This window comes from Emys orbicularis, chromosome 5 (genome assembly GCF_028017835.1).
Source record: "Emys orbicularis isolate rEmyOrb1 chromosome 5, rEmyOrb1.hap1, whole genome shotgun sequence".
NCBI lineage: Eukaryota > Metazoa > Chordata > Testudines > Emydidae > Emys > Emys orbicularis.
The window spans coordinates 857,634-879,456 of record NC_088687.1 but is presented as its reverse complement, the minus strand read 5'-3'; the positions used below and the strand labels follow the sequence as shown (position 1 = coordinate 879,456).

Here is a 21,823-nt window from a genome sequence, read left to right as displayed (position 1 = left end):
CATACACAGGCACCCTGGACAGTAGTCAGGAGCTGTTCAACTATAGGCTGAGCAAGTGCGGAATGGTGGTAGAATGCACATTTGGACGTTTAAAAGCGTGCTGGCGCAGTTTACTGACTCGGATAGACCTCAGCGAAACCAATATTCCCATTGTTATTACTGCTTGCTTTGCGCTCCACAATATGTGTGAGAGTAAGGGGGAGACATTTATGGCGGGCTGAGAGGTTGAGGCAAATCGCCTGGCCGCTGATTACACGCAGCCAGACACCAGGGTGGTTAGAGTACAGGAGGGTGCGGTGTGCATCAGAGAAGCTTTGAAAACCAGTTTCATGACTGGCCAGGCTACGGTGTGAAAGTTGTGTTTGTTTCTCCTTGATGAAACACCCCTTCCCCCCCCTTTGTTCACTCTACTTCCCTGTAAGCTAACCACCCTCCCCTCCCCCCTTCGATCACCGCTTGCAGAGGCAATAAAGTCATTGTTGCTTCACATTCATGCATTCTTTATTAATTCATCACACAAATAGGAGGATAACTGCCAAGGTAGCCCCAGAGGGGTGGGGGAGGAGGGAAGCACCGGGTGGGGGGGGGGGAAGGAGCGAAGGACAAGGCCACACTGCACTTTAAAACTTATTGAATGCCAGCTTTCTGTTGCTTGGGCAGTCCTCTGGGGTGGAATGTTTGGGTGCCCGGAGGGCCCCCCCCACACATTCTTGGGCATATGGGTGAGGAGGCTATGGAACTTGCGGAGGAGGGCAGTTGGTTACACAGGGGCTGTAACGGCGGTCTGTGCTCATGCTGCCTTTCCTGAACCTCAACCATATGCCGGAGCATATCAGTTTGTTCCCCAGTAGCCTCAGCATTGCCTCTTGCCAAGCTGACGCCACCTATCATCTTCAGCCCGCCACCTGTCCTTGCGTTCATATTGTGCTTTCCTGGACTCTGACATTGTCTGCCTCCACGCATTCTGCTGGGCTCTTTCAGTGTGGGAGGACTGCATGAGCTCAAAGAACATTTCATCGCGAGTGCGTTTTTTTCGCCTTCTAATCTTCGCTAGCCTCTGGGAAGGAAAAGATAGTCTGAGCGTTAAAACATTTGCAGCTGGTGGAGGGAAAAAAAGGGAGAGTGGTAGTTAAAAAGACATTTTAGAGAACAATGGGTAGACTCTTTATTTAAAATGGGTTGGCAATTTAAAAGGAGGGGCTGCGGTTTTCGGGTTAACATGCAGCACAAACCCAACTAAACCCCCCCCATCACCACCACACACACACACACACACACACACACACACACACACACACACACACACCCCTACACCTAATTCTCTGGGATGATCGCTTCACCCCTCCCCCCACTGCATGCCTAACAGCGGGGAACATTTCTGTTCAGCCACAGGCAAACAGCCCAGCAGGAATGGGCACCTCTGAATGTCCCCTTAATAAAATCACCCTATTTCAACCAGGTGACCATGAATGATATCACTCTCTTGAGGATAACACAGAGAGATAAAGAACGGATGTTGTTTGAATGCCAGCAAACACCAGGACCATACGCTGTGTTATGCAATGATTCCAGACTACTTGCTACTGGCCTGGAGTGGTAAAGTGTCCTACCATGGAGGACGGAATAAGGCTGCCCTCCCCAGAAACCTTTTGCAAAGGCTTTGGGAGTACATCCAGGAGAGCTTTATGGAGATGTCCCTGGAGGATTTCCACTCCATCCCCTGACACGTTAACAGACTTTTCCAGTAGCTGTACTGGCCGCGAATGCCAGGGCAAATTAATCATTAAACACACTTGCTTTTAAACCATGTATAATATTTACAAAGGTACACTTACCAGAGGTCCCTTCTCCGCCTGGTGGGTCTGGGAGGCAGCCTTGGGTGGGTTTGGGGGGTACGGACTCCAGGTACAGGGTGAGAAACAGCTCCTGGCTGTCGGGGAAAACCGTTTCTCCGCTTGCTTGCTGTGAGCTATCTTCCTCGTCCCCAAAACCCGCATCCCTGTTGCGTGCTACTCCATTGATGGAGTCAAAGCACAGGGGTGGGGTAGTTGTAGGGGCACCTCCTAGAATGGCATGCAGCTCATCATAGAAGCGGCGTGTCTGGGGCTCTGACCCGGAGCGGCCGTTTGCCTCTCTGGTTTTTTGGTAGGCTTGCCTCAGCTCCTTACGTTTCACGCGGCACTGCTGCGGGTCCCTGTTATAGCCTCTGTCCTTGGAGATTTTTTCAAATATTTGGGCATTTCGTCTTTTGGAACGGAGTTCTGATAGCATAGATTCCTCTCCCCATACAGCGATCAGATCCCGTACCTCCCATTTTGTCCATGCTGGGGCTCTTTTGCGATTCTGGGACTCCATCATGGTCACCTTTGCTGATGAGATCTGCACTCACCTGCAGATTGCCACGCTGGCCAAACAGGAAATGAGATTCAAAAGTTCGCGGACCTTTTCCTGTCTACCTGGCCAGTGTATCGGAGTTGAGAGTGCTGTCCAGAGCGGTCACAATGGAGCACTCTGGGATATCTCCCGGAGGCCAATACTGTCGAATTGCGACCACACTACCCCAAATTCGACCCAGCAAGGTCGATTTCACCGCTAATCCCCTCGTCGGGGGAGGAGTACAGAAATCGATTTTAAGAGCCCTTTAAGTCAAAAAAAAGGGCTTCGTCGTGTGGACGGGTGCAGGGTTAAATCAATGTAACGCTGCTAAATTCGACCTAAACTCATAGTGTAGACCAGGGCTAAGAGCCTAACTGATGCCAAAAGAAAGTCCCTCTCCTCTCCTTGGAGCGCAAAGAGTAACAGATACAGTGGAAAAAATGAAGGTGGAACCAGAGAGCAAGCAAAAATAGGCAGGCACTCTTGAACAGATGGTTTGGACTGTTAAAATGTATGTGTATTATTAATAGTTAATTGCTGTACCTCTCTATTCAAGTATGGTAGCAACAAAAGAACCATGGAGGCTTAAAAATAAAGTGTTAGCATTCAAAGTAAAACTAAAGTATATACAAAATAAGAAGCTTGCAAAGCTCTGGTGCTATTGTAACTCATGGATATGAACCAACACTCACTATATCAAAAGCTGTGCTTTGCATGGCTCCATTATACCAAAGAATCTATTTGCTAATCTAACATACACTCATAATGCACACCAGATGGGACTGACAGAACATACAATACCTGATCAACCTTTTTGCAAAGTTTTAACTCTTATAAACAGATGCTAAATAATACATGCACCATCACCGGAGATTTCTCCCTCAGTGGTATCCATCAGGCCGGCTCTCGCGCCCTCTTCTGCCGCGTGTTCATGCACCAGTATAAGGGGCCCAGCCAGCCCCAGACCCTCTCAGTTCCTTCTTACCAGCTAACTCTGACAGAGGGACAGGAGGGTGGGTCGTGGAATGGACATGAGCAACACATCTCAAAGAACAACAGTTATAGAAAGGTTAGTAGCTGTTTTTTCTTCTTCGAGTGCTTGCTCATGTCCATTCCACGTTAGGTGACTCCAAGTGGTACCTGATGAGATGGGCTCGGAGATCATGGACATGTGAATTGCAATATTGCTACCAAACTAGGCATCATCCCTAGCCTGCTAGGTGATGGCATAGTGGGAGGAGAGAGTATGTATCAACGACCAGGTCACTGCTCTGCAGATATCTCGAATCGGGACCTGGTCCAGAAACACTGCTGATTAAGCCTGAGCTCTCATCAAATGGGCTAGCAAGATGGTAAGTGGTGGGGCGCCCGACTGCTCGTAGCACGAATGCAGGAAGAGATCCAGGAAGAAATTCTCTGAGCCGAGACCAGTAGGCCTTTCATCCTGTTTGCTACTGATACAAAATGCTGTGTGGACTTATGGAATGGCTTGGTTCTTTCAATGTAGAAGGTCAGGGCGCACTCCCGGTGGTGCCACAATGTCCCCGTCCCCTGTCCCGTCCCCCCAGTGTCAATGGATGGTCCTGCACTGGACTCAACGGCACCTACAAGCAGGGTAGAATCGACAGTGCCACGTATGGAGCGGGGCTAGAGGAGGGGCACAATGCAGGTCACACTCCACAGCACTTCCTTTCCTTGTCCTTTCTCGGTTCCAGCAAGCATCCTCTACAGAATCACTGATTGAACGCCTTGCTGAAACAAGAGAAGTTGTTCCAGCGACTCTCACGGGAGATAAGAAAGAACTGAGAGGATGTAGGGCCAGTCAGGCTCCTTAAACCAGCACATAAACATACGGGTGCTAGAGCCAGCCTGACGGATACCACTGAGGGGAAAATCTCCGGCAATGGCGCGCACACACACACACCCCTAACATGGAATGGACATAAGCAAGCACTCGAAGAAGAAATGAAAATTTATCCCCTCCTTTTGAAGCTTCTTACTTAAAATGAAAGAGTCAGTTAGGTTGTGCACAAAGTCCTTTCTCCAACTCTCCAAACCTTGGTAAATTATTTGCAGTAAAATATCCAGCAGATTTTGCCCTTTTTTCTAATAATAAATTATCCATTGATGGGATTTCTTTGTACAAATGTGTACATTTTATGTAAACATATCTCAGCCTATAGGTTGTGTGTGAACTACTTGCTTACACTAAGAAGGTAACACATCACATGTCATTGTTTCTGCTCCCTGAGTGACTGACAAACATTTTTAAATAAAAGAATCAAAGATGATTTCAGAATGGCTGCACAAACACTTGGTACAAATCTTCATATGAACATTTATGTACATTCTTTGAAACAAAACAAAAAAAATCACTCCTGTGAGTGTTCATAGAAAACTAACAAAAAGGGATCAAATGCCAAAATAAACTAAAGGCTTACTCATATAAATGCTCATTAACACTTTTCTGTAGTGTTAGCCCAGCTTCACCACTACCAATCTACGTGTCCCTAACATAACATCTTTTTAAAAAATAGTTGAGGGTGAGAAAAGCTGAATATATGATTTGAGCAACACTTTTTTTTTTTTTTTTTTTTTTTTAAAGAAAAGTGGGGTATTTTTATTTTCATAATAAGTACTGTCTTTGTTCTAACTTGGAAAGTTGATTCAGTTCATGAACAAGAAATTAGTTTTCCCTAATATTATTTCTTTTTTCTGGGGAAAGGGTCTAAGGCATTCAGGTTTGGGCTTTTCATTTCTAGGGGAACCCTCACCTATCAAAGTGTATACTTTCCACTCACTGCGTATTTAACTCCCATTAATAGCTTTGGAAGTTGCACAAATGCACTGATGGGCAATTCATATGCAAGAAGCAACTCAGAATAGCAAGCAGTAGGAGTCGGAGTAGGAGTAGTGAAGCTCATAACACCAGCAACTTTAACTGAGAAAATTCACTATTCATTTTAATTATATGACATCATAAAAGAAAAATAAAAACATATTAACATTTAAAATGGAAATAGGTAGAACAATGCAATAATTAGAGGCTGTTACTTATTGGACTTGTATTGCAATACATCTCCCAGAAGTTGCATTCATTATTAGGGCCCATTGTGCTAGGAACTGTACAAACACTGATTAAGAGTCAGTCCCTGTCCCAAAGAGTTAATAATCTAAAAACTGTTTAGCAATTTAAGGAAGAGGTAACTAGAAAGCTTCTTTAAAAGGCTGCAGGATGTGTATAACCTTACCAGTTGTTTAGACATGGGTATTTAATTTTTATAGCAATACTGGTATAAAGACAATACAGAAATTTTAGCCCCAAAAGAAAGGTGTGTTTGTTGCAGGGTAGGTACACTCCGTCCCAGGTGCCGGGTCACATATGGTGAGAAGAAGGGGAAAAATCTGCACAGCAGCCAGTTAGGTCCTGTGTTCATGATCCTGACTATAAAACATGGTAGTGCAGCCTAGTGGCTGGAGTCAATAAAGCGGCCCTTCCGCTCAGGGCAGTGTGGCCTAAGAGCTAGAATCCATACGGGTGACCCTTCCACTCAGGGCAGCGTGGCATGATGGCCAGAGTCAGTAAAGCAGCCCTTCTGCTAAGGGCAGCGTGGCCCAATGGCCGATGACAATAAGCGGCCCTTCCAGCAGGGCAGCGTGGCCTAATGGCCTGAGTCATTAAAGTAACCCACCTCTGTGGGATTGCATGGCCCGTTGGGGAAGTGGGGCGTCACTTAGGGGTATGTGGCGCCCAGGGTAGGGGGACTTGGGCCATCCCAGCTCCTCCGAGTCCCAGCCAAGGGCCCTGGCGATGGTGGGGGTGCTCACCACCAAGTCAGCAGGGATCCTCCCATAACACGCTAACTGGTTCCCCAGTTCACTCACTGGAGAACAGTCTAAGTCCCCTGGGCTGCTTCCTACCCTTTCTCCCTCAGCGATGCTCCACTGTTCCCCAGGGTGTCTGGGGTCGTCAAGTGGCGTAGCTCCTGCCGGCACAGTCCCTTCTCTGGGCTCATTAGGCAGCCTGGAGTCCGCCTGGACTTCTGTGTGCCGTGGCTCTGTAATCAGGGCCTGTAGCAGCTCCCTGGAGAGAGCCTGCAGTCTGCATCCTACCCCTTCAGCAGCCTGCCCAGACTGAGTTGGGCTGCTTCCTTTTATACTTTGCCTCCAGGCTGAGCATGCTCAGCAGAGTAAGAGGGGTGGGGCTTCCTCAGCCTGCAAAGCCAAATTAACCTTTTCGGGACTGGTGCAAGGTATACCCTGTCACAGTGATGAAAACCCTTCTTCAGTCAACCTGGTGGAACAGATAGAGACGGCTGTACTTTGTTAAGAAAGGCATAAGAGTTTAAAAAATTTGAGATAACCACTGGCATGAAATGTTTGTCACTGCAGGGATGACTTGGTTACTTGCAGAAGGAAGGGAAGCTTGTTTCTGAGTGTAGGTATCAGAACACAATTGCCCCCCTCTAGATGAATATACAACTATTTTCAGGAGCCGAAACTGGGTGTTTACTTAACTGATGTTAGAGAAATTAAACAGTTATAGACTCAGTTTCAATTTTAGAGCAAACTTTAGAATGCCATTTCCATCATAAAATTGGTCCCTCATTTGCATTGTGTCTTCTTTGTACAAAAACAATTTTAAGAAAATGTATTAGAAGAGAAGCTGGAAGTCTTCCCTGAAGGCCTTGCATTATATACCCTTCCCCCCGTCTCAGAGACGGGGTGGTAAATACATTTTCCTAGTTTGGAAGATGAAGAAAATGGAATCGCTGTGGATGTGACAATTGCCGCCACTGTGCTTAATATTGCTGGGAATGCAATCTACATGGGAAGAAAGTACTAAACTACCATTATTGAGCAAATGTAGGGTTTTTCTTCTTTCATAAATCTGGCTGAAGTATTTCTTTTATGACTTAGCCAGTGTATTAATGACTTCTCTATTCACTTTTTCTCTTTAATTTGTAGTTCACAAAAAGTTCACCACAGAAGTTTATTCCCAAAGCATGTATCAATGCATAAAACTCATTGGGTAAATAAATGAGCTTGTAAGAGGAATCTCAGTCTCTCATAAACTATGCAGCAGTGACCATATTACACACATGGACTCTTAAACCCTACATGAACAACAGCAATAAATCAACATTGCTTTTATAAGTGAGTTCTCTAAAGGTACAAGCATAATGAAGGCTTGGCTGAGTTTTCAAATACACTTGGCATTAGTCTAACTCTGCTCCCATTAAAGTCAGGAGGAGTTTTATCATTGTCTTTAAGAGGAGCAGTGTTAGTCGAACATTGAGCACCTCCAAAAATATCACCATGCAACATACAAATACTGTAAATGAAGTATAATCTAGTACTCATCTCACTAAACAATACTTTCTAAAACACTGTTATATCTGATCTCAGAGAGGATGCCACTGCCAAAGGCTATCGTGAAGCTCGAGCCACCAAAATTTTCTGTCAAATCCCTTTAAGTCAGAGGAGAGCCCCTAAAGATGTAGCACACTGGAAATACATGGGAAAGCAGACACTTAACAGAGAAGATATGCAGATGAATAGTCTCCACAAAACAAAGTCACTAATAAGTTCTGATTTAGGTGGATTCCAGCTACAACATTTTTAAACCTATTAAGTCTGTTGTATGCCAGCTGAAGGTGTGATGCGTTACCAGTGTATACAGCTAGGGGACAGATACACAATGTATAATCTAAGGGCCAAAATGTAGCCAAGAACCACCTTCAGGACAAAACTGAGGAACTGCAAGCTCTCACTGCTAGTGAGAGTAAACAAAAAAAAGACGGTTACTTACCTTCTGTAACTGTTGTTCTTCGAGATGTGTTGTTCACGTCCATTACACATTAGGTGTACGCGCGCCGCGTGCACGAACGTCGGAAACTTTTTCCCTCAGCGGCTCCCGTCGGGCCCGCAGGGTCTCCCTTCCCGCCAGAGCGGCGCCCCGCCCTAGCGTATATATATCCCTGCGGGCCCGACCCTCCCTCAGTTCCTTCTTGCCGGTGACTCCGACAGAGGGGAAGGAGGATGGGAAGTGTAATGGACGTGAACAACACATCTCGAAGAACAACAGTTACAGAAGGTAAGTAACCGTCTTTTCTTCTTCGAGTGCTTGTTCACGTCCATTCCACATTAGGTGACTCACAAGCTTACCATTGGAGGAGGGTAGGAGTCAAGGAATAACTGATTGAAGCACAGCCCTGCCGACCATCGCGTCATCTCGGGTCTGATGGTGGATCGCGTAGTGGGCTGTGAAGGTATGCACCGACGACCAGGTGGCTGCCTTGCAGATCTCCTGGAGCGGGACCTGCGCCAAGAAGGCCGTCGAGGACTTAGTAGAGTGAGCCCGGATCTGAGGTGCAGGCATGTTGGCGAGCTCGTAGCACGTGCGTATGCAAAGCACGATCCACGCCGACAGGCGTTGCGTCGAAATAGGCTGGCCCTTCATCCGTTCCGCAATGGCCACAAACAGTTGAGTCGACTTGCGGAAAGGCCTGGTACGGTCCAGATAGAAAGCCAACGCCCGCCGAACATCGAGGGTATGCAGGCTACGATGGCGTGGGTCCATATGGGGCTTGGGGAAGAACACCGGCAAACAGATGTCCTGCCCCATGTGAAAACTCGTGACCACTTTAGGGAGGAATTTAGGGTGAGGTCTAAGCTACACCTTATCCTTATGAAAGACAGTATAAGGAGGCTTCGAGGTGAGGGCCCTCAACTCCGACACCCTCCTAGCCGATGTGACGGCCACGAGAAACGCGACCTTCCAAGAAAGGTGCATGAGGGAGCAAGAGGCCAGGGGTTCAAAGGGGGGCCCCATGAGCTTAGTGAGGACCAGATTGAGGTCCCACGGGGGTATAGGTGGGCGAGAGTAGGGGAACATCCTTTCCAGCCCCTTGAGGAATCAGACCACAGTGGGGTTGGAGAATACGGACAGCCCCAATGCCCCCGGGTGGAACGCCGATATGGCGGCTAGATGCACCTTAATAGAAGCGGGGGCAAGGCCTTGATGCTTGAGGTGCAGCAAGTAGTCCAGAATCAGTGGTATCGAGGCCTGCAAGGGCTGGATGTGCTGAGGCTCACACCATAGGGAGAAGCGTTTCCACTTGGCAAGGTAGGTCGCCCTTGTGGAGGGCTTCCTACTACCCAGGAGGATTTGCTGGACCTCCTGAGAGCACCTGTGCTCCACCTCACTTAGCCAGAGAGAAGCCACGCCGTGAGATGCAGCGATGGCAGGTTCGGGTGGAGTAGGCGACCTCCGTCTTGTGTTATGAGGTCGTGATGGAGGGGGAGGGCTATCTGAGAGGTCACGGACAGTTCTAAGAGAGTTGTAAACCAGTGCTGACGTGGCCACGCCGGGGCGATGAGAATGACCGTCGCCCTGTCCCTGCGGGTCTTTAGGAGGACCCTGTGGATGAGTGGGAACGGGGGGAAGGCATACCGCAGGCTCCCGCCCCACGGGATTGCAAAGGCGTCCGCCAGAGAGCCCGGACTGCGGTTCTGGAAGGAGCAAAACTGTGGGCACTGGCTGTTGTCCATGGTGGCAAACAGATCCACCTGGGGAAACCCCCACCTCAGGAAGATTGAACGGAGGATGTCCCGTCTCAGCCTCCACTCGTGCATGAGATAGGACCGGCTGAGACGGTCCGCCAATCCGTTCTGGACCCCGGGGAGATATGCAGCCTGGAGGTGTACTGAATGGGCTATGCAGAAGTCCCAGAGGAGGAGCGCCTCGCGACAGAGAGGAGAGGACCGGGACCCGCCCTGCTTGTTTATGTAAAACATAGCGGTAGTGTTGTCCGTCAGAACTGACACGCCGTGCCCTCTTATGGCGGCGTGAAAGGTCTGGCAGGCGAGGCGAACCGCCCTCAGCTCCTTCAGGTTGATGTGAAGCAACTGTTCCTCCCTGGACCACAAGCCCTGAGTGCGCAGGTCCCCCAGGTGCGCCCCCCAACCAAGGTCCGACGCGTCTGTCACTAACGTCAGAACTGGTTGTGGGGCGGCGAACGGGACCCCCGCACAGACCTGCTGTTGGTCGAGCCACCAACAGAGGGCGCTCGATACCCGAGCCGGGATCGTGACGACCATGTCCAATGGGTCGCTGTTGGGGCGATATACTTGGGCCAACCACAGCTGCAGAGGCCGGAGCCTGAGGCGGGCGTGTCCAACTACGTGGGTGCATGCCGCCATGTGCCCCAAGAGCTGTAAGCAACGTCTGGCCGTGGTCGTGGGGAATCTCTGAATGGAGGTCACGGCCTCCTGGATCGCCAGGAATCGCGATACGGGAAGACTCGCCCGTGCCGCCACCGAGTCCAGGACTGCCCCTATGAACTCCAGTCTCTGTGTGGGGACTAGTGAGGACTTGGGCACATTGACCAACAGGCCGAGTTCGCGGAATAGTTGTAGCGCCAATGTCACGTGAGCGCGAACCTCTGCCTCTGACCGGCCCGCCAGGAGCCAATCGTCTAGGTACGGGTAGACGCGCATCCGTCTTTTCCGAAGGCCGCCACCACGGACATGCATTTCGTGAAGACACGTGGGGCCGTTGCCAGGCCGAAGGGCAAGACCGTAAACTGAAAACGGCGCTGCTGGATAGTAAAGCGCAGGAACCGCCGGTGGGCCGGGCGGATAGCGATGTGAAAGTAAGCGTCTTTCATATCGAGGGCAGCGTACCAATCCCCCGGATCCAGGGAAGGAATGATGGTACAAAGGGAGACCATACGGAAACGTGGTTTTTGCAAGTACTTGTTCAGCTTGCGAAGGTCCAGGATAGGACGGAGGCCCCCTTTCGCCTTGGGAATGAGGAAGTATCTGGAATAGAACCCTTTTCCTCTGAGGTCTGTAGGAACCTCTTCCACCGCCCCTACAGCGAGGAGGGTCCTTACCTCCTGCATGAGAAGTTGCTCGTGAGAGGGGTCCCTGAAGAGGGACGGGGGTGGTGGGTGGGAGGGAGGGGGCGAGGAGAACTGGAGGGCATATCCTGACTCTACCGTGCGCAGGACCCAATGGTCTGATGTTATATGGGACCAGGCACGGAAAAAACGGGATAGGCGGTCCCTGAAACACAGGGGAGGATCCGGGGAAGAGAGAGGTACGCTGTCCTCGATCGCATCTTCAAAATCCCTGCTTATTTCCCGGCTGCGGCTTATTGTTGCCCTGGTTTTGGCCCTGGTTAGGCGTATTGTTGCGCCTACGCCTATTGTCTCTGCCCCGCCTACGGTATGGTTCGTGTCGAGGGCGAGGCTGGTACTGCCTCTGTGGAGGCTGCGGTTTGAAGGGCTTCCTCTGTGTCACAGGGGTATGCATCCCCAAGGACTTGAGGGTAGCCCGCGAGTCCTTGAGGCCATGGAGCCTGGCATCCGTCTGCTCTGAAAACAACCCTGTCCCTTCAAACGGAAGGTCTTGGAGCGTGTTTTGCACCTCAGGGGGAAGACCAGACGCCTGCAGCCACACTGAGCGTCTCATCACCACGCTGGACGCGATAGTCCTAGCGGCCGCATCAGCCGAGTCGAGCGAGGCCTGTAACGAGGTCTTGGCCACCGCTTTTCCCTCGTCCACAATGGCCGCAAACTCGGGTTGCGATCCCTGAGGCAAGGCATCCTTAAACTTAGACACCGACGCCCAGGAGTTAAAATTATGTCTGTTGAGGATCGCCTGCTGGTTCGCGATCCGCAACTGGAGGCCTCCCGACGAGTAGACCTTTCTGCCGAACAAGTCTAATCGTTTTGCCTCCTTGGCCTTGGGGGCTGGGGCCTGCTGGCCATGCCGCTCCCTCTCGTTGACCGCCGAAACGACCAGCGAACATGGGGCTGGATGGGAGAAGAGGAAGTCAAACCCCTTGGATGGGGCAAAGTACTTCCTCTCGACGCCCCTTGCCGTCGGCGCAGAGGAGGCTGGCGTCTGCCACACAGTCTTATAATTCGACTGTACAGTCTTTATTAGTGGAAGTGCAATCCTAGAGGGACCCTCCGGGCTGAGAATGTCTACCATGGGGTCCTCCTGCTCAACCGTCTCCTCCGCCTGCAACCCCAAATTGAGGGCCACCCGGCGGAGCAAGTCCTGGTGTGCCCGGTGGTCGATCGGGGGAGGGCCGGACACTGTTGTGCCCGCCACGGCTTCATCCGGTGAGGAGGAGGAGGTCATGGCCTTTTGAGCGTCCTCATCTTCCTGTAACTCCTCCTCAGCGGGGCGGCCCTCCGGGGTGCGTCCCCTGCCCTGAGTCAGGGACGGTGCCGGGCTCGGTGCCGAGTCCGCCCTCTCTGCATCAGGTGGTCTGGAGACCGTGGCCTCCGCACGGGAGGTGGGGCGGCACCGTGGGGAGCGGGACCGGTCTCCTGAAGGGCCCGATCTCGAGGTTCTGGACGGAGGGCCTTGCTGATGATAGGCCCACGGGGTCCAGAACGGCCACTGTCCCGGATGGCTCCAATGCGGTTGCCAAGAGGCCTCGTGCCCTTTAGCGGCGTGCCCTCTGCGGCCATATCTGGACAACCCCGAGCTCTCTTCCGACGCAAGCGACGGTGACCTAGAGGGCCACGGCGGTGCCGTGGGGCGGTGCCGGTCCGGTGTCGGGGAGCGGTGCCGTCGGGACCGGGACCGTGAGTAGCGCCGTGCCGATCTGGACCGAGAATGGTACCGTTGACCGCGGGACCGGGAACGGCTGCGGGAGGATGGTCTGGGGGCCCTCGCCATCGAAGCGTCCCGGTGCCTGCTCGAGCCGGGCTGCTGGGGTGGTGCCTCGCTCGCATCGGGGCCTGTCTTGTTTGGAGGCCCGTTGCGCGGCGGGAAGCCGGGAGTCCACCGAGGCGGAGCTCGACCGGGACCGGCGCCGTGAGCAGTGCCGAGATGGCGACCGCGATGGGCGCATCATCGCCGGCTTGCCCTTGGAAGGCAGTCGCGGCGGAATGTCTTTAGCGCGGAGTGTGTTGACGGAGGACAATTCAATGAGGTCCTTTGCCGCCTCAAATGTGTCCGGGGTGGAGGGCTGTTCCAACAGTTCCTCCAGCCCTTCCTCCTCACTCGACGCGCTTGTCCCGGGGCTCGACGGGCCTTTCGGCGCCGGAGCCACTGGTACCGGGACCTGTATCGGGGCCGGCACGGCCTTGGTCGCACTAGCGGTCTTTGCTGGTGCCACCTTCTTGTGCGGGGAGCGACCCCGGGCCTTGGGCTGGCTCTTAGGCTTGGCCGGCGAAGCAGACCGGTGCCGGGCGTGATCTCGCCGAGGCGGCACCGTAGGCTTAGTCTGCACCGCCGGTGTCGGGTCGCGGACCGATGCCGGGGCACTCCGCACCGAAGCCGACGGTACCGTGGAAGCGGAGGGCTGTAACGCCATCTCCATGAGGAGCTGTTTAAGACGAAAGTCTCTCTCCTTTTGTGTCCTGTGCTTGAAAGCCTTACAAATTTTACAGCGCTCCTTCTGGTGTGCTTCCCCCAGGCAACGGAGACACGACTCATGCGGGTCGCTCACTGGCATAGGCCTGCGGCACAAGCCTTGAAGCCTTGGGCGTGCGGCATGCCCCGCCGCCCAGGGCCGGTGCCGGGGTTGACCAAACCCCTATCACCAAGATCTTTTTGGTCTTTGTGAAAAACTAAATAACTACTTAACACTAACACTTAACTATACAATGAACTGATAACTATTGCTAATGGCTATGCTAAGGGACACTCTCAAGCGAGAGATAGAGTTGTTCCAACGTCGCCACGGGCGGTAAGAAGGAACTGAGGGAGGGTCGGGCCGGCAGGGATATATATACGCTAGGGCGGGGCGCCGCTCTGGCGGGAAGGGAGACCCTGCGGGCCCGACGGGAGCCGCTGAGGGAAAAAGTTTCCGACGTTCGTGCACGCGGCGCGCGTACACCTAATGTGGAATGGACGTGAACAAGCACTCGAAGAAGAACTCATTTTATTAATCTAAAAAGGAAGAGTACAAGCAAATTTGGTTCTATTTATATTTGAAGTTTATATGCAGCTTCGGTGCAGACCTTTAGCTTCCATCAATTTGTCAAGGTATCCCTCAGTACTGCAACAATTGGGCACTCCTGTGCTAGGAGATAAGGAAGAACAATTGAAAGCTCCATACTTCAAACTATGCTTAACCCAGGGAGAGTCTACAGCCTTCCAAAAGGCCACTTCCAGCCCATACACACTTGCTACAACAGACTGTTATCTTTTTCCAAAGGCACATGGGCCTGATCCAATGCCCACTGAAATCTGTGAAAAGATCCCCACGTACTTAAAATGGATAATGGCGCATGTCATAGTTAGCAGTAAATTTAGGAAGAGCTTTTGCAAAGGTGACCTGACACCTGAGGCTGGCCTTAGGGAGAGCCTGAAAAGCTGCCATTAGTCAGTGGCCCCAAAGCAGAAAATGTTCAGTGTTGCTTGTAATTAAATTTTCCATTCACATTAATCCCTTCCTAGGTTGTTTATTTTAAAGTTGCCTTGATTCCCACATATATCCTACCCGCATGCAGTGTCTGTACTACCTTAGTTTTTATTAATTGACAAAAATCAGATTAACCTGATTAGCAGTTAACATTAATGTTAACAGTACAAGAGTTTCTTTAAATTTGAGGCAGAGTAATTGAACTAAGTCATGTGTTTAAAGAGCCTTTGTTCCACAAACACACTCTGTTCACTTCAGAGCTTCAGATAATAATGCATAACAGTGTATTGGGGGAAAAAAGAAAGGGGGAAAATGTTTTCTGACCAAATGTGATGGGAGCTGTATTCTCCCTTCCTAAACATATGCATGCAGAGAGAGAGACAGGTTTTGTATTAGCATATCAGCTACAAATTAACTGGTCAATACAGAAGAGGAGGGAAGAGGGCAAAGACAAATAAAACACTAGGGGAAAAAATAGCTAGTCATTGACAATGAGGGTCAACTGCTGAATCTCATCCCCAGCCTAATTATGCTTTTATAGCCACATTTATCTCCTTCTAACCTCTATTTCCTAAAACTCATTTAAAACAAAACCAGCACAAAATGCATATGAACTTTGGACATATAACTCTTCCATAAGATACTAATTTTTCATGTTCATTGATATTTTAAAGTAATTAATAAGTATTATATATAAAAATACAGGTACATAAAAATAACATTACATTGGTAAAAAATAATGTGCAAAGTATTCTTTAATGGTTAGGTTAATAGCCCACAGAATTCAGAGTCACCCATCACTTATATCTAAATGGCTAATGATGAGGAGGAACAGCAGCACACAAATCCATAGCAAATATTGATTTAAGCTATAAGGTAGCAGGTTACCTTTCTGATCACAGCTACTATTACAGTAATACAAACGTCCTTGATTGTTTTAAGACCTTCACTGTTGAGTAATTGACTTTTTTTTTTTTTTTTTTTTTGCAGGGGATGGAGGCTGCAATTCAACCCATATGAAGGCTAGTGATAAAAATGCAGTGAATAATGAATGATGTTTTCTAATTACATAATTCTCTCAAATAAGTGGAATAAGCAATTCAAACCTCTGGAGGCATGGCAATTAATGGCAGTTATATCAACTCAATAAGGAACCTGATAATGACACACACATTTTTGCTGTTTTTATGCTAAAGAAAAATGAAAGGCAGTCAGGGTTTAAGAGGCTGAAGTGTTATATACCCAATGAACTATAGAAGACAATTCAATAGAAACTTATGTCTCTTACCTGTGAGTACAGCTTTTGCCGAAGGATCTGCCAGGTCCAGCGCTGATTTCCCATCAGTGTTTCGAATGTTTGGATCAGCTCCGTGCTGCAGCAGCACTGTGCAGGGAAAGCAGAAACAATATCTTACCTCAGGGATACACAGATTATTTACTGGTAAGGGTCTCCTCGGCATGGTGTAGGCATAAACACACATTGCACAATTTTCCCTTTTTTTTTTTTTTTTTTAAAATACACTGCAGCAAAGGATCCTCTCTTGAGTAAAGCTAAGTTGGCAACTTAAGGTATAGTAAAAATCACATGATTTAGCATCATAATCATGAAACCTGAATATTTTTCAATATACAGTTTTGGTTCCCTCCTGCAGGCAGCTATCTGGGAAGCTGTGTACACACTGACTCATACTGTGAAATATGCTAACTGTGGAACCTGCTCTGTCTTTACTACCGCTGCTGCTGCTCCTTTTACTACTGAATATCCAGATCCTTCTATCTCAGAACAGTAGTAATGCTCAAGTCTTTTAGTGGCTCACCATTTACAGAGAAACCTTACCAGAAAACATACTCTCTGTGTCCAAAAAATGTAATAAGTAGGGTAATATGTGCTACTCTGATACCCTGCAGTCTGGATGCTCAGAAGTTACTGCCCTCCACAATATTTTTTTCTACTGAAACTACTGAGACAAAAATTCAATTACATAAAAATATTTGAAGCAGAGAGCAGTATACAACCATATGGCATGTCGGATATTGCAACAGTGAATTACCACATATAAGAGCATTTGCAAGAAACTAGAAATGGATATTCCACACTTAACCAATCTTAAACAGAAATAACTCTACAATAATACAGTTTAGACCATTTACTTTCAAGACCAAAACATTTCCTAAAGAATGGGATGACAAATAGTGAAGTCCACACACCAACATCAAATATTAAATACCAGGAGCCCAATTGTCCACTGCCCTGCATACTGCACAAAGTAAGTAAAATGCTACCAATTCTGAATGACCATTTTATACCCACTTTACACAGGTGTGAATGATAGTAGAGTGTCCAAGACAGTGCAGAATCAGTCTCAAGGACACTATAGTTAAGAAGAAAAGCAGGTATTTGGGGCAGCTCAAGCAACGCTTGTCATGAAGCTGCAAGACTACAATGGATTTATGATGAAAAAGTACTGGGAGGTATTTCATCTTGCAACTGATAAAACGCCGAACATTAAACTGACAGGATTCCAGAAAGAGAAAATTAACTGATCCAGCACAAAACCAACTAGTCAGTAATAATCATATCTAACTAGTGAGAGATTCTTCAAAGAAAACACCTGCTTTATTACAGACTGAGCTAGGAGCACCACCTACACTGAAGTTTGTCGGACATGTCCCCATAAGACGACCCCGGTTTTAGTTGTTTATAACTTTGCTAAACTTTAATTATTTAGGCTATTTCCTATGCCAGGCTTCTGCCTCAGTCTTAATTTTTGGGTGAAAGTTTCAACAAAAGTAGTTTGTCTGTATCAAAGAATGAGATTGAAAAAAGATGTTGTTTTGCCCATGTTAAAGCCGTACAGCTGTTTTGTTGAAAAGCTCTAGTACTTTCATGCTTTAGAACAGGGACCTGAAACGTGGCAGGGGGCGTGGGTCCTGGTGTGCCTTTTGCTGTACATATTGGGGTTCAGGAAGTGGGCGGGCATAAGCCCACCCACTGCTAAAGGGTCCCCCCCCAGCCTAAGGAGAGGATCCACAGGGCCTGAAACTCAAATAATTACGGGGGACAACTAATGTAAAAACAGGGACAGGAGTGCGGTCAAAGGGTCAAAAGAAGGGAACCTGACGGGGACACCGAGCAGAGAACCCCGGACAGCGCCCACTGCTCCTCAAAGGTGTCAAGGGAGCCAGTGGACGCCGCCCAGAGGAACTCTGCCCGGATACGTGAACGGACAGAGGACCGGAAATAGGCCCCAAAGTCACAGGAGCCTCCTCCTGTCCAACCTCCTCTCCCTGGTTTTATAAATGGACAGTTTAGCCAGGGCCAAGAGGAAGTTGACCAGGAGGTCCCGTGTTCTGGGCAGGAAACTCAAAATTTGGCCACGTTATGAGCCTTTGAATAATCTTAGCACATGCTCAGAAGAAACTTGTTAGTGTTTCTCTGCAACTGATGATCCTGATGGCACCAGGCAGAAAAAATGAGGAAAGGGAGATAGTCTGCACTGTCAATGCTCCCCCCACTAGGCCCAGGTATCATGGAGGAAAAAGCAACCTGTCTCAGATGCAGAGGAGACAAGACCTGGACCTAGGGAAGGGAGTAGATTGGTACAAGGAGCCAGGGAAAGGGTACTGAGACTGGGAGCTAGAGGGGAGAAGCAGAGGGTAGAATACTAAGAAGGGGGGGAGAGAGAGAGATCAGATGAGGAGGTTGGGGTCAGGGGACTGGAACTCGCTAGGCAGGAAGACTGAGACAAGGAGCTGGGGCGGGGGGGAAAGAGATTGGAAAGGGGTTAGAGGGGACACACAACCAAGACCCCAAAGAGGGAGACTGGTAGTCAGGGTTTGGGAATGGGAGGAGCGGGGAAGCAAGTGGAAATCTAATAGGGAGTCTGCTATGGGAGAAAAGGGCTAGCTGTGTCTACACTGCCACCTTCAGCGCTAAAACTTTAGTAGTTCGGGGTGGTGAAAAAACACCCCCCTGAGTGACAAAAGTTTTAGCGCTGAAAAGCGCCAGTATACACAGCGATAAAGCTACCACTGCTCGTTCAGGGTGGTTATTTTTTTTATTGCCGGGAGAGCTCTCCCCTGGCGATAAAGCGCATCTACATTACCCATGTCACCACGCTGCCGCAGCCGCGCTGTAACGTGGGCAGTGTAGACATACCCCAAAAGTGTGATGGGAGGAGGCGTCGGGGGTAGGGTGGGGTGAGTGTATGGAGATTAGGACTGACTAGATTGAGAGACTGGAACAGAGACAGGCTGGAGGTGACAAATGCAGAAGGGTCTGTGACCACTGGAGTATACTCCCTATTCTCGCCTCTAGAACCTGAAATGGAATGCAAAATTTCTGAGTCTGCTCTGCTGCCAGCAGACATCTGTGAAACCCACTGGCAAAACGCTTCTCATTGCCCTCTGGTGCCTTAATCATGAGACCATCCTCCTGTAGTCTTCTACCTCATTCACCACACACCTTCCAATTTCAGCAACACAAGGCAGGGGTCCTACAGACAATTGCCTCTTTTACTACACTACCCTGATTCATTCCCAGAGCAGGTCCCATCCTGTGCACTGTATGAGGCAGGGGTCCTGTGGGGAAAAAATTTAGTATGCAATCACATAATTAAAGACTGCGTCATAATGCAGAATTACTGCTGAGTGAAAATCCCATTTTGTAGCTCCACAATACAGAAATATCACTAGACAGTATCCCCTTCCAAATTTGTATTTAATTCAAACATTTTTTAAAGTCTGGCAGTCAAAATACAACAGGTATAAACAATACCATTACCTAGCCATTAGACCTTTTCCACAAACTTTTGTAAAACAAGTACAGAACAGTTTTCTTTTAACTGATCCTTGATATAAAATATGAGGAAATCAAAATCCTGTAAACTTAACTATCCAACATCTTAACATGGAATTCAAGGGCATTCACGACCATTATGATCCTTAACCTATACAGATTCCTGGTCTTCACTGATGCCTCACATTTCTTCACGTGACACATAAGAAGTTTGTTTTAATTACATTTGTTACTACAGCAATCAGTACAACAGATAGTTAACAGAAAGGTCAGATTCCTTTCTCCCCCTCAACAAATGAGTTACAAGGTTACATAGCAGCAGTTGTAAATCATGCTCTAAGTGCTTCAGGTTACTCCCAACTTGTTATAGCAGGAATGAACCATGACAGTAAGGCCACGTCTACACTAGCACTTATGTCAGCAAAACTTCTGTCACTCAGGGGTGAGAAAACACACACATCTGAGCAACATAACTTCTGCCAGCATAGGCACTCGTGTGCACATTGCTAAGTCAGTGGGAGATGCTCTCCCACTGAAAAGCTGGTTTTATTATGCCAACAGGAGAACTCTCTCCCATCAGCATAACACGGCTATAAGAGCACTCTTACAGTATCGGTACAGCTGTGCTCCTATAAGCTTGTAAGTGTAGACATGGCCTAACCACTTGGCCTAATGCGCTTGGCATGGTTATTTTCAAAACTACTGAACTTGATCATTTTGCTGTTTAACCTCACACTTCAAAACAACTGAACTTGATCATTTTGCTGTTAAAAATTGTCTTTCTTTTAACAAATATTGAGTAAATAGTTTCACATTTAAATATAAAGCATTGTTTCCTTTCCAAATTTTCCCTGGCAAGATACAATGAAAGCTTTCCTGAGTAACTACAAGACAACAAAAATGGAAGTAGTCTTCCAATACGGTGGAAGAGAATATCTACGGGCTTGTACACACAGACTTTCATCAAAATAATAATCTGTTTTCATTCACACTATCATCAATAGAAGCTGAAGCTATTTAAGACCCTCAACCTGAAATAAAAGAGCCCATGGCCATATTGTGAACTAGTGGCAGAGTCAGGGCCAACTGAATTCCAACCCTATGCTCATCCTACCAGCATGCACCGCCTTGCTGTCAAGAACTGCTGAGCATCCACAACTACTATTTACATCAGCTACAGCTGCAAGCAATCAGCACTTCTGCAAATCAGGCATCAGATGTTCCATGTTGGGCAACCAGAAACAAGGAACCGACAGTGGTCAACTGTGAAATTTTGATCTAAATGACTCATCCAGCACCACCTAGAAAGTCTGTGGCCCAGCCAGGAATGGAACAAAGTTATACACAATTGGATCACTCACAGCATCCAAGAGCTATCTGCAGTCTCAGTACAGGAATACAGCATTGACTCATTCAGAATGTTATCTTAACTATCAAAGAATTTCCGCAATCCTGCAAAAACTAATGGGGACATCAGAGAAGTGATGGTTTGGTGCACTGGGAATACTAGCTGAGAGAGGAACAGGTATTTACTCATCATGGGCATAAATTCTTATTGTCCTCTGCATTCTTTTAGTACCAATATTTCTCATGAGGATTTTGTCTGAGTCAGGTGATGTCTGGAAGTACAGAAGTGGCTACTGGCCAACAAAGTGTTAGTGTTTAGCAAGATACGTGATCCAGGAACACCGAAGTCCCTAAGGTTATTGCTCAAGTGGTTTTCAGATTACAGTATTTTTTTTCCTTAATTGGGATACATATGAAGTAATTTTATTCCAAATGAGTTAGTTTTATTGTTCATAAAATGGATTTAATTAAATCAGTCTTCAGCATGTTTTTTCTATTGTACACTTTTAGCTCCTTTTGATTTTGTTCATTTCTCTTTTTCAAATATCTTAATTTCATTAGTATTGATCTGTGGTCAATGCCACATGTCCTTCCCATTCCCCATCACCTACCTCCTTTAGTTTACTCTCCATTTTTTCCTTGGTGGGAGGGAGCAATGGAGGGAGGGGATTTTCTCTTCTCTTAGGGTACACAGCAAAAAAAAAAAAAAAAAAAAAGGACGTGGTAGCGAGTCTCAGAGCCCAGGTCAATGGATTCTGGCTCACGGGACTCAAGCCGCAGTGCTAAAAATAGCAGTGCAGATGTTCGACCTCGGGCTGGAGCCTGTACTCCAGACCATCCCCCCTCGCTGGGTTTCAAAGCCTGGGCTCCAGCCCGAGGCCAAATGTCCACACTGCTATTTTTTA

General features: G+C 48.3%; 1 protein-coding gene across 1 annotated transcript in view; it reads right to left on the bottom strand.

The window, feature by feature from the left end:
* The window catches only part of TNKS (tankyrase), a 296,841-nt gene that overhangs the window by 221,226 nt on the left and 53,792 nt on the right, over window positions 1-21,823 (bottom strand). The window contains exon 3 of the mRNA XM_065404557.1: window positions 16,062-16,157. Coding sequence (XP_065260629.1) covers window positions 16,062-16,157 — 96 coding nt within the window. The remainder of the gene's footprint in view (window positions 1-16,061; window positions 16,158-21,823) is intronic.